Raw genomic sequence first — 11,530 nt, 5'->3', positions numbered from 1 at the left:
CGCCTCCTGCGGGGTGTGCCTTCAGCCCCGCCCGCCCCCTCCCTTCCTCGGCGGCACGCGTGGCCGCAGGTGTGCAGGGCACCCGGAGCGGCCTTGCAGAAAAGCCGCTTCTCTCTGTGCACGCCGCCGCCGGCGCGCACCACCGGCCCAGCCACCTCTCCCCACTCTTCCCCTCAGGCCGCCATCTCCAACCAACTGGACTGAGTCTTCTGTCATTCGGGTCACCTCCGCTGAGACGTCTTCCCTGACCACCCAAGTTGAAGGAACTGCCAACCTTTCCCTTTTGGACTTTTTTATTTCCTTCGCAGTATTTCTCCCCTCTAAAATTATCTTGTCTGCTTCTACCTATATTGTCTTCCCTCTTGAAACCAAAGTTCAATAAGCTGAGGCAGAAATTCTGCTTTGTTCATCTCTGTTCTCAGCACCCTGAACAGAGCCTGGCATGAATGAGGTGCTCAATAAAAGTTACTTGGATGAATGGGCAGATTTACTCAATCATTTCATTCATTTATTTGACATTTATGGAGTGCCTTCTAGGCACTTGTGGTAAAGAGGTACCAAGATGAACGAGACAGGGACACCCCTGGAGGTAAGAAAGAAGATATATATTTTTTAAAAATTACGATAATGCTAAAAGTGAATGTCTTTGAGTTCCAGATGCCAGGCATAGCTTCAAGCTCTTTATACTTTCTAGCGTTCCATTATTGGAACGCTAAGCATGTGGGAGTTATTTATCCGACTGCTCAAGGTCATTGCCAAAGTCTGATTACAAAAATTCAAAAAATTGCGACCTCAGGCATATATGGGTTAATTCACTTAATCTTCACAATAGTAGATATTATAACTGTGCCCACTTTAGAGATGAGAACATTGAGGATAACAGTCATGCTATATAATATAGGCTGCTGGGCCCTGTAATCAAGTGAGATCCCGCAGAAGGCAGGGAATCAACAAGATTTGTGTACCAGGCCCAAGCAGGTGGATTTGGTACCTTGATTATTCTCGACACAGCACAGTCTCCCACAGGGCACAGGCTCCTTCCAGATCAGAGCTGTGTTGTCACAGGGGAACCCTACACATATTGGCTGAGCAGGCAATGAGGGGCCTGTGAGGGTTGTGGAGGGTTAGGCCCTGGGCTAGGGGTAGGATAGGGCCTGTCTCTTCCATTGAAGCAAAGGGTGGGTAACTTTCCACATAAACTTGGTGTGAGGCAAACCTAGTTTCAAATGCCTGGGTATCCAGGAAACCCAGGAACTAAATTTATTCCACCTCGGGGTCTTTGCAAGTGCTGTTCCCTCTACCTAGCATGCTTCCTCCCCCGATTTGCACATATTTGCTCTTTGTCATTTAGATCTCAGCTGAGGTGTTTTTTCCTTAGAGAGCCCTGCCTTGGCCACGCTGCCACCATCTAAGGCGATCACCTGCCATTGTTGCATGACCATATTTTAAGACTCTTACCCCAAAGTGGGAGAGTGGCCTAGTCAGATGCATCACCCTATTCCTGATCTAATTTTTCTTATTTATTGTCTCTGTCTCCTCATTCTAAAAAGTTCCCTGAAAGCGGGACCCCATTGGACCTCACCTCTGTATCCCCATTGCCCAGAACAGGCCTGGAATACAGAAGATGCTTAGTGATTTTTGAAAGACAGCTTGAAAAGGGCCCTTCACCAAAACATCCTGACTTTCTAGGCCAGGATCTGTGCACTCCATTTCCCAGGAACCCCTGCTTGGCACACGACACCTGGGCTGAACAGGCAGAAGTGACCCAGACATCTTGGGCAGAGGAATTCTCCTGGCATGAGTTCCTCCCGCTTTCCAGGCCTGAATGGGCTGCTCTCCAACTCTGGGGCAGGATTCTAAGAACCCCTCCAGGATGGTGTTCAAGAACATCCAGGAGGGGAGGTCGAGATAGAGAGGGCAGCACTCTGTGTGTGTGTGTGTGTGTGTAATGGGGATAGGGGCAAGGAGACTAGAAGTGTGGGCAGGACATTTCTGGTTGCCAGCCAAGATGGAGGAGAAGGAGTGGCTTTTAGAGCCTTCCCACACTACTGTTGCTAGGAAGACGAGGCACCTGGAGGTTGTGGCTGTTTTCTCCCCCTGCAGTGGGAACACAGACTGGAACAGATGTACACACAGTCAGACATGCACAGAATGGAGAATAAAACTTGGATTTATTCAGACCATATGCTTCCCATTTGGGGTGCAGAGTGGGGGACAGTTGTGGGGACAGAGAAAGGCAGTGCATTTGGCTTCTAGGGATATGCTGATTGTTGACTCTTTGTGTGACCCTTGGGCCACCAGATGACCAGCTGAATGATGGAGATGGTGATGAAGCGGCTGGTGGCCAGGTCCTTCTGGAGACCTCACAGTGATTCCAAACAGAGACCAACGCTGTGTCCAGTTGGCTCTGTTCCTCTCCAGAGATTAAAGAGCAGATGGCTGGGAGCATTCAGACTAACAAAAAAAATTAAAACTCTGGGTAGAGGGACACTCTGGGGGACTCCAACTCAGGCAGTGGTGTGCAGATTCACCCATGTCCATGCATGGGCCAGGCCTGTGTGAGAAACATGTGTGTGTCTGTACATATTACATCCTCCACAATGATGTAGCTGGGAGCCCCCATCCTACCCCCACGCCTGTGCTACTCAGTGGGCCTCTTCCAGACCTTTCTTTTTCCATTTGGAAGAACTGGGCCTATTGAAAGAACTGATGAAAGGGAAATGGCCCACAGTCATCCTCTGAAGGTGCCCTTTCCTTTTGGTCCTTGCTCCAGTGTGCACCCACCTCAGTCCTGGGGCAGTGGAGGCCGGGAACAGGTGGCAGGTGTGGTGGGAGGCGGTGGGCCTCACTGGGTAGCTGGCTGGGAGTAGCTGCAGGACACCTGCACCATCTCAGCTTCTGTCAGGTCACTGCTGAACCCAGCTGGGCTGTGCAGGAACTGCCTCAGCAAGGGGGAGGCGTGGAGCCCGAGGTGGGAGCCTGGGCTCCTGGGTGGCTCTGCCTGCTCGGTGACTGTGGTGGAAGACATGAGGACTGTGTTCCCAAACTGGTCCACCTCCTCATACTGCTCAGTCACGGTTCTCGTGGCTCCATAGTGCTGGGAGCTCCCTGGCCCAGTCTGTAGCTCCAGAACACTCTTTTGCCGCCCTCTGGGCAGGGGACTTGCTGAGGGAGGGGCAGGCTCAGGTTGCATAGAGCACTGGGTGATGTCCTTCTTCCCAGCCTTGTCTTGGACACCTTTCTGGTGGAGCAGGGCCTGGCCTATGTCCTGAGCCGCTTGTGTGCTTTTCACTGAGACATCAGGGTTACCCTTAAAGCTAGAAGTCTCTAGAGGCTTCCTTGTGGCTGACTGGATGGAGATAAATGTTGGGGAGGAGGGCGAATCTCGACTGGAAGGTAAGACCCGAGGGAGGCACAAATTTTCTCTTGATGTCTCCTGCCTCCTGGTGGAAGGGGCAGTTGAGGCTGCGTGACCTCTGGCCTCTGTGTGATTTCTGATCTTGACTTGACTCTGGGCCTCAGTGTGGCATCCAACCTTGGTTTGGTTCTTGACTGCAGTTTGACCCCTGACCTCCTGGCCTGAGCCACTGGGCCTGGCACTACTGCTGACTGTGACACTGATCTTGTGGGCACTGTGGTCTTTTGGAGGTCCCTGGAAATGGCCTCTGGCGCTGGCGTCAGGCTGGAGGCTAGACATGGAGCTGAGTGCCTTGTGCACAACCTCTTCAATGTCCAGCAGCCTTGCCAAGGTCTGTTCCTTCAGTCGAGCGACCTCCGTGCTGACCCGTGTCAGTTCCCCAAATGCCTGCTCCACTGAGGCCTCAGGTTTTTGGTGGGCAGCAGGAGCCTGAGGAGCAGCCCCTCCCAGCTGGGGCACAGCCTCAAACAGCCTCCTCAGGGCCTGCACATCCACACTGCTTGCGGCCTCCTTCTCAAGGGCTTGCACCTGGTTCAGGAGGCCCTGGAGCTCTTTCTGGTTTCTTTGCAGACTCTCAGGGCTCTCAGGGGCCCCTTGGTGGGAACCTTCCATGGGCTGCTCTCCTGAGGTGCTGGGGCCCCACTGTGGTGAGGTGGGATCACGGTTGAGGGCATTGAGCTCAGGGAGCTCAGAGCTCTGGGCATTGCTGCCTGTAGCTTGATTGTTGGTGGGCCTGGGTGCCGTGGTGCTGAAGCCATGTTGGGGACTGGGCTGGCTATGTCCACTGGGGCATCTGGCCAGAGGTACGTGGCCCTGGCCTACAGTGGTGGGAACCTTGACTGGCTGAGGGATGGCTGTATCTGTCTCACCTCGTTGGTGTTCTCTTTGCCCCACCTCTGAGGAAAAGCTGGGAGATACAGGCAAGGGCTTGGGCAGCCTCTGAGGAGGGTGGCTCTGGGTTAGGTGTACAGGTTTAGGGGGCACCTGTGGCTTCTTCTTTGGGGGCATGGTGGGCTCCAGTTTTGAGGTCTTTGTCTGTGACCCTCCAGGGGTTTTCTGGCCAGCAGGGCTGCTGTGGGGGTGAAGAAGGGGGTCCTTCAGGGGCTCAGAGGCCTGCTGGATGGAATCCTCATCACGGCGGGCTCCGGCTGGAAAGTCAGGTCCTGTCACAGCAGCTGGGAGAGTAGGAGGAGGAGGAACAAAGGCATTATGGGGGTGCGGGCTGGCACCTGCGGCTTGGGGCCCAGAGGCCAGATTGTGACGGCCTAGAGGGGCAGTCTTCAGGGTGGTCTCTGCAGCTTGGAGGTCCCCTGGGCAGACTTCTGCCATCAACTTCCCTGGAGGCCCCCAGGCCATCTGTGTGCGGCCCCCAGGCTCCTCCCGCCCTGGCCCAGTACTCTGACCTGGGCCTCCCCGGAGTGGGCGGGGAGCCTGGACTGAGAGGGCAGTCTCCCTGCGCCTTGACTGGGGTTCCCTCTCAGAAGGCTGGACACCCCCTGGTGGGTCAAAGGTCCTCACGGGATGAGCGGTGTAGATGCCGTCCTGAATTGTCACCCACCCCCCAGGCAGCCCTCTGGGTAGTGCTTGCTCTTCCCCACTGACCTTTCTGGGGGCTGCTGGGATCCGGGGATCAATTCCACCCCCAGGCCTGATGTTGCTTTGGGTAGCCCCAGCTTTCCGAAGACTGTCCTGGATGGGGTTGGAAGTGGCTGCGGGGGTGGGGCCCTGCTTGTGCTTGTTCGGAACTTGCTGGTGCAGGCTCTGGGCTTCAGCTGTTGCCATACGCAGACTCTGCATGGCGGCCAGGAGGTCTGGGGCCCCAGGCCCCGGAGAGGTAGTAGTGGCTCCTTCTGACTTTCCCAAGACTGCCATCCCTTTCTGTCCAGAGTGACTGTCTTCCTGCTTTTCTGTGTTTTGCAATCGGGCTGGTGCTGCAGCTTCCCCAGCCAGAGGGACTGCCTTTCCAATGGACTGAGGAGGGCAAGGGATAGCTTGCCCTGAAGCTCTCAGATGCCCCATCCCCATGCTGGGGTCCAGTGGGGGAACATGGATGATGCTGTCAGTTGGGGGCAGGCTCTGGGCCCCCTCGCTGGCTGGCACTGGACTCGGGTCAGCCGGGGGCTCCCATCGCAGACTGTGCAGGCCACTCAGGTCTCCTTTGTCTATGCAGCTGGCCAACAGCTGCACGCTGCTCCTCTCGGAGGCCTTGCTAGTTAGCCGAGGCTGCAGAGAGTAGGCAGTCAGTGCGACCAGGCCCTGCTCTGTCTCCTGCATCACCAGCCCAGTTCTTGCCACGGAGGCCCTGAGACCACAAGCCAGCAGCTGCTGGAGCTCGGGGTCCATGTCTTCAATACTCCCACTGCTGCCTGGAGTTGGCAGCCTCAGCGGCTTGAGTTGGAGCTGGCCAGTTGGGTCTTCCTGCACCAGCAGCCCCTGCTGGTCCACATCTGGCCTGCGCAGGACTTGGCGGATGATCCTGGGAAGTTCACCTGACACCAGCTCCTCCTTTTGTATATAGGGGTGTCCCTGCCCTGTGCCTGAGAGCACATACTTGGCAAGACAGAGCTCCCCTGGCCCTCGGGCCTCCATGAGGATGCCTCCATGGTGCAGGATGCCAGGTGTGGCATGCAAAGTCCGCAGGGTCCCCTCAGCTGCAGTCTCCTGGCTCTCTTGCATCCTGTTGCCTGAGGGGCTCATGGGCTGCTCTTCCAGGAGGTTGCACCCTCGGATGCTCTCAGCTGCCAGGGAGCCCATGGGGCAATTCTCAAAAAGCCAAGTGAACTTGTGGACAGAACCCGTGGGGATAGACCCAGCGATTACCCGGGGCTGCTGTTCTTCCTTCTTGCCTGCCTCCAGGGCCTGGAAAACCTCCTTCTGACGAGACACCTGCCCTGAAGGGATCTCCACACGGCTGCAGTATCTCACAGGCCCTCTTCCGCAGGGACGACCTGAGGCCTGAAGAGGCTCGGTCTCAAAGACATGTCTGTCTGTCTGTCTTTCCCCAGCCGGGACCTGGCTAACCTGCAGGTGCTGCTCCCTGGAGCCCACTGGCCTGTCCACAGGTTGGGGCTTGAACATCCAGGTGCAGGACTGTGCCTCAGCCTTGGCTGTGGGATCTGTGACCTCTGACCCCTGCTTTTCGGCCAACTCACTCATTGGGCAAGTCTCAAACAACCACCGGATGGTCTGCACATCACCTTTGGAGGGTGCCACAGGCTGGGGGTCTCCCTGACTCTTCCCCTCTTCTTTCTGTCGTTCCTGCTGCTCCCGCTGGTGGATCATCTCCAGGGGCTGGGTCTCAAAAAGCCACCGAGCAGTGCCAACATCTCCAGCCACCACTTCCTGCCGGGTGATGCCCCGCACCACGTCGATGGTGCTGGGGCTTCGGCCGAGCTGGGCTAGGGGCTGTGTCTCAAACATCCACCTGTAGCCTTGGACATCACCTCCAACTATCTGCTCTCTGCTAACAGAGGTCAGGGCATGGAGGCGGCCCTTACTGTCCTGCATGGCATACACTGGGGACCCTATGCCCTGGGCCTGCCCAGCAGTATCAGTTCCTTCTTCTCTGCTTGGACTCCCATGGGCCAGAACCTCACCCTGTCCAATGCTGTCTAAGGGAAGGGTCTCAAAAAGGTTCTTAAAAGTCTTCACGTCCCCCTTTAGCCCATCCCTCTGGGGGCCACTCTGAGAGAAGGGCAGTGCTGAGGAGTTGTCACTGGATAGATGCCCCTCACCGTCCTGGGGATCCACTCGCTGTAGGTGACCCACTTGGACCTTGTCTCTGAAAGCATCCAGGGGCTTTGTTTCAAATAGCCACAGGGTGGAGCGGACATCACCAGGGACCACTTCCTCCTTGGGTGGGGCCTCTGCTCCAGCCTCCTCATCCCCCTTCAGAGTGTCCAGCGCTCGGGTCTCAAACAGATGCCGCTGCTGCTGAACATCTGGACCAGGTGGGATAAGGTCTGGGGATGGTTGGAAGTCCTTCTCATCTACTAAGATCTCCCGGATGGCATCCAGGGGCTGCGTCTCAAAGATCCAGCGAGTTGCACTGACGTCGGGCCGGGACCCCTCCTCCAGGGAAATACCCCGGATCACCCGCACCTGGCTGGGGTCCTGGTTGATGGCGTCCAGAGGCCGGGTCTCAAAGAGCCAGCGGGCAGACCTCACCGCGTTGCTTTGGATCTCCTCCCGGCATGCCGCCTTGACCTCATGGATGGCACCCTCTGCATCCTGGATGGCACACAGGGGCTCCGTTTGGAAGAGCTTCACTGTCTTTTTCACATCACCCTTCAGCTCCTGGATCTCTGAGCGCAGTTCCAAGGGGCTCTGCTCCTGCAGGGAGGGGCGGGAGCCCAGGCGGTCCAGCGGCCGCGTCTCAAAGAGCATTCTGGTACCCTGCACATCTCCGCTGGCTGCAGGCTCCCTCACAGTGGCCTCCAGGTCCTTGGCCTGCCCTGTCAGCTCGTCCAGTGGCTTTGTCTCAAATAGCCAGCGGGCTGCACGAACGTCCCCTCCACTTGGCTGGGGCCTGGTTGGCTCCTGGTCTGTGCTGTTGGCAAAGGAGCCTTCCTCAAACTTGCGGGAAGTGGCCTGGACATCACCACCTGGCACAGGCTCCTTGGCAGCTGGCCTCTCATGATCTCCAATGGCATCCAGTCGCCAGTTCTCAAAGATCCATCGCATGCACTGAACGTCACCCTCAGTGGGTTCCTCAGAGCCCAGGACCTCAGCCAGATCCTCGGCCACAGCCTCGGCCAGATTCTTGCGGAGCTCAGGGTGGATGTGCCTGTAGAGGCGGCGGAGTTCACTAGCTTGCCGCTGCTGGTGGAACTTGGAGAAGGACTCCTTGGGTGGTGGCAGTGGCAGGTCGTCTGGGGCTGGGGGTGGAGGGAGAGGCAGGTCCTCTGCAGTTGCCATCCTCATGGTTGGTGTGGGGGCCACCTGTGTCTGGGCGTCGGCCATCCTTCTGAGAAGAAGGGGCAGAGATGAGGATGGGATGGGGGCCTTAGATCTAGATGTTCAGCAGGGTAGAGACTGGATGCTGGGAGAAATGGCAGTAAACAGGGCTCAGGGTCAGAGTAGCTCTGGATGACTTACACTTAGAGACTCCTTGCCTCTCTTTATGTGCCTGGCCTGGGTTTCACTTTGCTGCCTGTTGTGGGCAACAGGTCTTGAACTTAGGACATATGGACCCATTAATCACAGTGGGTTCCTGCTTTCCCTACATCTCCTGGGTTGCTAGGGAGCAACCATGGGACGACTGGACATGAGACTCTTTCCTTTAGCTCCATAAGGGATGCCTAAACCTCCAGTGGGCAAACTGGACATGCCCCATCCTCACCTTCCTTTGTTAAAAATCATTGTTGCCCTAGAAGACTCCCAGGAGAGTGGACTGGGGGAATCCTGACTTTTGGAGTCGCAGCCTTGGAGGGACAGGTCTCTAACCTGGTGACTGATTTCCCATGGAGGCGAGATTCCTTTGCAGAACACCAGAGGGCAGACTTGCCATGTTGACCTGGAGTGCTGCCTAACTTTTATCTCTTGGCTGTCAATGCACTCCAACCTTTCCCAGGCCCAAGGAGGCAAGCAGAGGCCAACAGCCCATGCTAGAGCGAAAGCATTTGAGGATCAGGGCTGGGAAGCTGCTCGTCAGATATCTCGTGGTTAGGCCAGATCCAAATTCTGAATCTCTGGTCAGGATTTTCTGCACTATACTCCAAGACTGAGAATGTCTGAGCTAGGGGGATCTCAAAGGTCTTTTAGCACAACCATTTATAAATAAAGACGAGGGAACTTAGGCCCAGAGTCAGATCTTGGTGAATAAGTGGAAGGCAGTGCTGGCTTGGGGTCCCTAGACTCTATTTAGGGCATGGGCCCAAGAAATAAGAAGGTAGGAGGTATAAAGCTTTCTTATTGGCCATAGGACCAGTCTATTCCCCAGCAGACACCCCTCGGAGGATATGAGGGTGACACCTACCAGGGAGAGGAGCATGGGACCAGGGTCCTTTCTGCAGAGACAGCTCTGCCCCTTGCTCCTGGAGACCGCTCTCTAAGCAAGCAAGCACAGCTTCAGGGGCTCGGACTCAGGGGGGCTTCAGGCTAAGCCTTACCCCTGCAGGCCTCCTGGCCACCCCAGCTCAGCCTCTCCCCGGCTCCACCCCCGCCCCTCAATGGCCTCCCACCCCTCAAGCCCTTCTCTGGTCTCTGTCCATGTATGTCTTATCTGTCTTGTGACAGGTGTACTAACAGTTCCCAGAGGCCAGTAGGGAAAGAATGGGAAGCATGTGCCCCCTCCCGCTGCCCCTGACCCACTGCTCTGCACCACACAGGGTGCTAAATATAGCTGAGGTTCTGGCCTCAGAACAGCAGCCCTGGGCTCAGAGGGAGGCTGAGGCCCAGCCAGTGGGGATCCTCAGTGCCCTTGGCTCACCTCATCTCCTTCATTACCCTGGGCTCGCCTATCCTGCCTCCTGGGCTGGTGTCAGGCCCCTGGGCTGCAGTCCAACGAGGTGCTAGAACCTGGACACCTTCCCTGGCCAAAGGAGTCTGCGCTGGAGGGAAGTACTGGCAGCAAGTGGGGCAGGACTTCCTCCCTATGGCTACCTCAGAAGGAAGAGAGAGGAAACCGAGACCTGCTGACCCCATGCCCACCCTGGCATGTCCGCCAAAGACATCAGAACCTTTGGGGAGTGTGAGCTCTGAAACCTGTAACCTGAGTCTCATCACAGCTCTGGGTGGTTTTCTTTCATTTCTGAGCTCCAACGAGGATCCTCTGCCCAAGGCAAACCTGTGCCTGTCTCCACCTCCACTCCGTCCTGTCACCAGCAGGGTGACCTGAGCAGATGGCATGGGCAGACCATCAGCTTCACCCCACCCCCACCCCCAGGAATTTCCAGAATCTCTGCTAAGGCCACAGACAGTTATTTTCATGGAGTCCAGGGATGTCAGGCCTAAGGACCCTCAGAGGTCACTCAATCTAAACCCCTTATTGTTCAAATAGGGAAACAGAGGGCCAAAGAGGGGAAAGGAGCTGTCCAAGGAGGCTCTGCAAGGCAGTAGCAAAGCCTGAAGCATGCCTCCTGACTCCTGGCCTTCCCACCACCATCCTTGCCTGGCTTGAGACTCCTGGGGCAAGTGTCGAGTCAGGACAGAATTCATAACCGGGACCAGACTTAGGTGGGGTGACCCCAAGAATTGTCCTAAAGCTTGGTCTCCTAGGGCTGGGCCAACCTCTCAGGATGGTCCCACTGCTGTCCTCAGGTTACCTCCTCCTTGGCCCAGCTGGCTCCATATGTCTTTACATCTGGGCAAATTCAGATCCGGTCTCCCTCCCCTGAGCGCCCCAAATCTGCCCTGGGGGCTTTCCCACTGGGCAAGACCATGGGCAGAGTCCAAATTCCACCCCAGGTTTTAGGCTATGATACGTAGGGAGCTGGGCTCCGGCCAGCCCCTGGGAGCTATCCCTGGGCCAGATATGCCAGGAGTGTCATCCACAGCAACTAGGCATGGGGCTTGTTCTAGCAATGCACACTCAGGCCTTCCTACAGCCCCCTGCTCCCGCCTCTCTTCTGTTCCTCCTTCCTCCAGACCCTGGGCCTGCCTGAGGCTTCCCTGGGAGGAAGCCCTGAAGCTTGAGGCATTCCATACCTGTATTTTAAAAATCACAACTCCAGGGCTTTCTGGATCATGCCAGCCTGGCAGGAGCCTGTCCTTTCTGCTAGCTTCAGGCCTGTGGCAGCCACTCTGAGAGCTCCCATGGGGCTCACACTGTCTTTACCTCTTTTGTGGGTTCTTTATATCTGAGACTTCCACTCACCTCCTCCCATGCATGCCCCTCAATCTCCTTCCCCCACTCAGAGCCACCCCTAATACGTCCATTTCAGAAGGGCAGGGGATCCCAGCTGTGAACGCCAGCCCTGCCGTGGAAGGACAGAGAGGTAGGTTACTCACCGAGGGTCTCTCTCGGCTGATGGGGTGTTTGGGGTCTGTAGCAGCTGTGGTCTCAGGGTTCGTCGTTCTTCTCCAGGTTCTTGTTCAAATTGGTTCTGTTCTGCTGGCTCCAACAGACACCTTCTTGCTGCCCTGGCTCCGGGTCTCTGTCCCCTGCCAGCC

General features: G+C 56.6%; 1 protein-coding gene across 2 annotated transcripts; it reads right to left on the bottom strand.

Moving 5' to 3' along the window:
• Positions 1 to 2,147: 2,147 nt before the first annotated feature.
• Positions 2,148 to 11,519, bottom strand: XIRP1 (xin actin-binding repeat containing 1). Of its 2 annotated transcripts, XM_011953285.1 has the most exons (3): positions 11,369 to 11,519; positions 5,021 to 8,459; positions 2,148 to 4,593 (listed from the first exon to the last, which is right to left on the bottom strand). In XM_011953285.1, exons 2-3 carry the CDS (start codon positions 8,378 to 8,380, stop codon positions 4,585 to 4,587), a joined length of 3,369 nt encoding a protein of 1,122 aa, XP_011808675.1. In that variant the 5' UTR covers positions 8,381 to 8,459; positions 11,369 to 11,519; the 3' UTR covers positions 2,148 to 4,584. The 2 variants fall into 2 exon arrangements, with proteins under 2 accessions (XP_011808675.1, XP_011808674.1); XM_011953284.1 differs by having other exon boundaries at positions 2,155 to 8,459; positions 11,369 to 11,517.
• Between the last annotated feature and the right edge of the window lie 11 nt (positions 11,520 to 11,530).

The sequence above is a fragment of the Colobus angolensis genome, unplaced genomic scaffold, assembly GCF_000951035.1.
Source record: "Colobus angolensis palliatus isolate OR3802 unplaced genomic scaffold, Cang.pa_1.0 Scaffold36, whole genome shotgun sequence".
In the NCBI taxonomy this organism is placed as follows: Eukaryota; Metazoa; Chordata; class Mammalia; order Primates; family Cercopithecidae; genus Colobus; species Colobus angolensis.
The sequence above is the reverse complement of the archived record's forward strand: the minus strand, read 5'-3'. Positions and strand labels throughout refer to the sequence as shown.

Coding starts and splice junctions, on each gene's coding strand:
- XIRP1 (XM_011953284.1), bottom strand. CDS start 8,380: ATGGCCGACGCCCAGACACAGGTGGCCCCCACACCAACCATGAGGATG.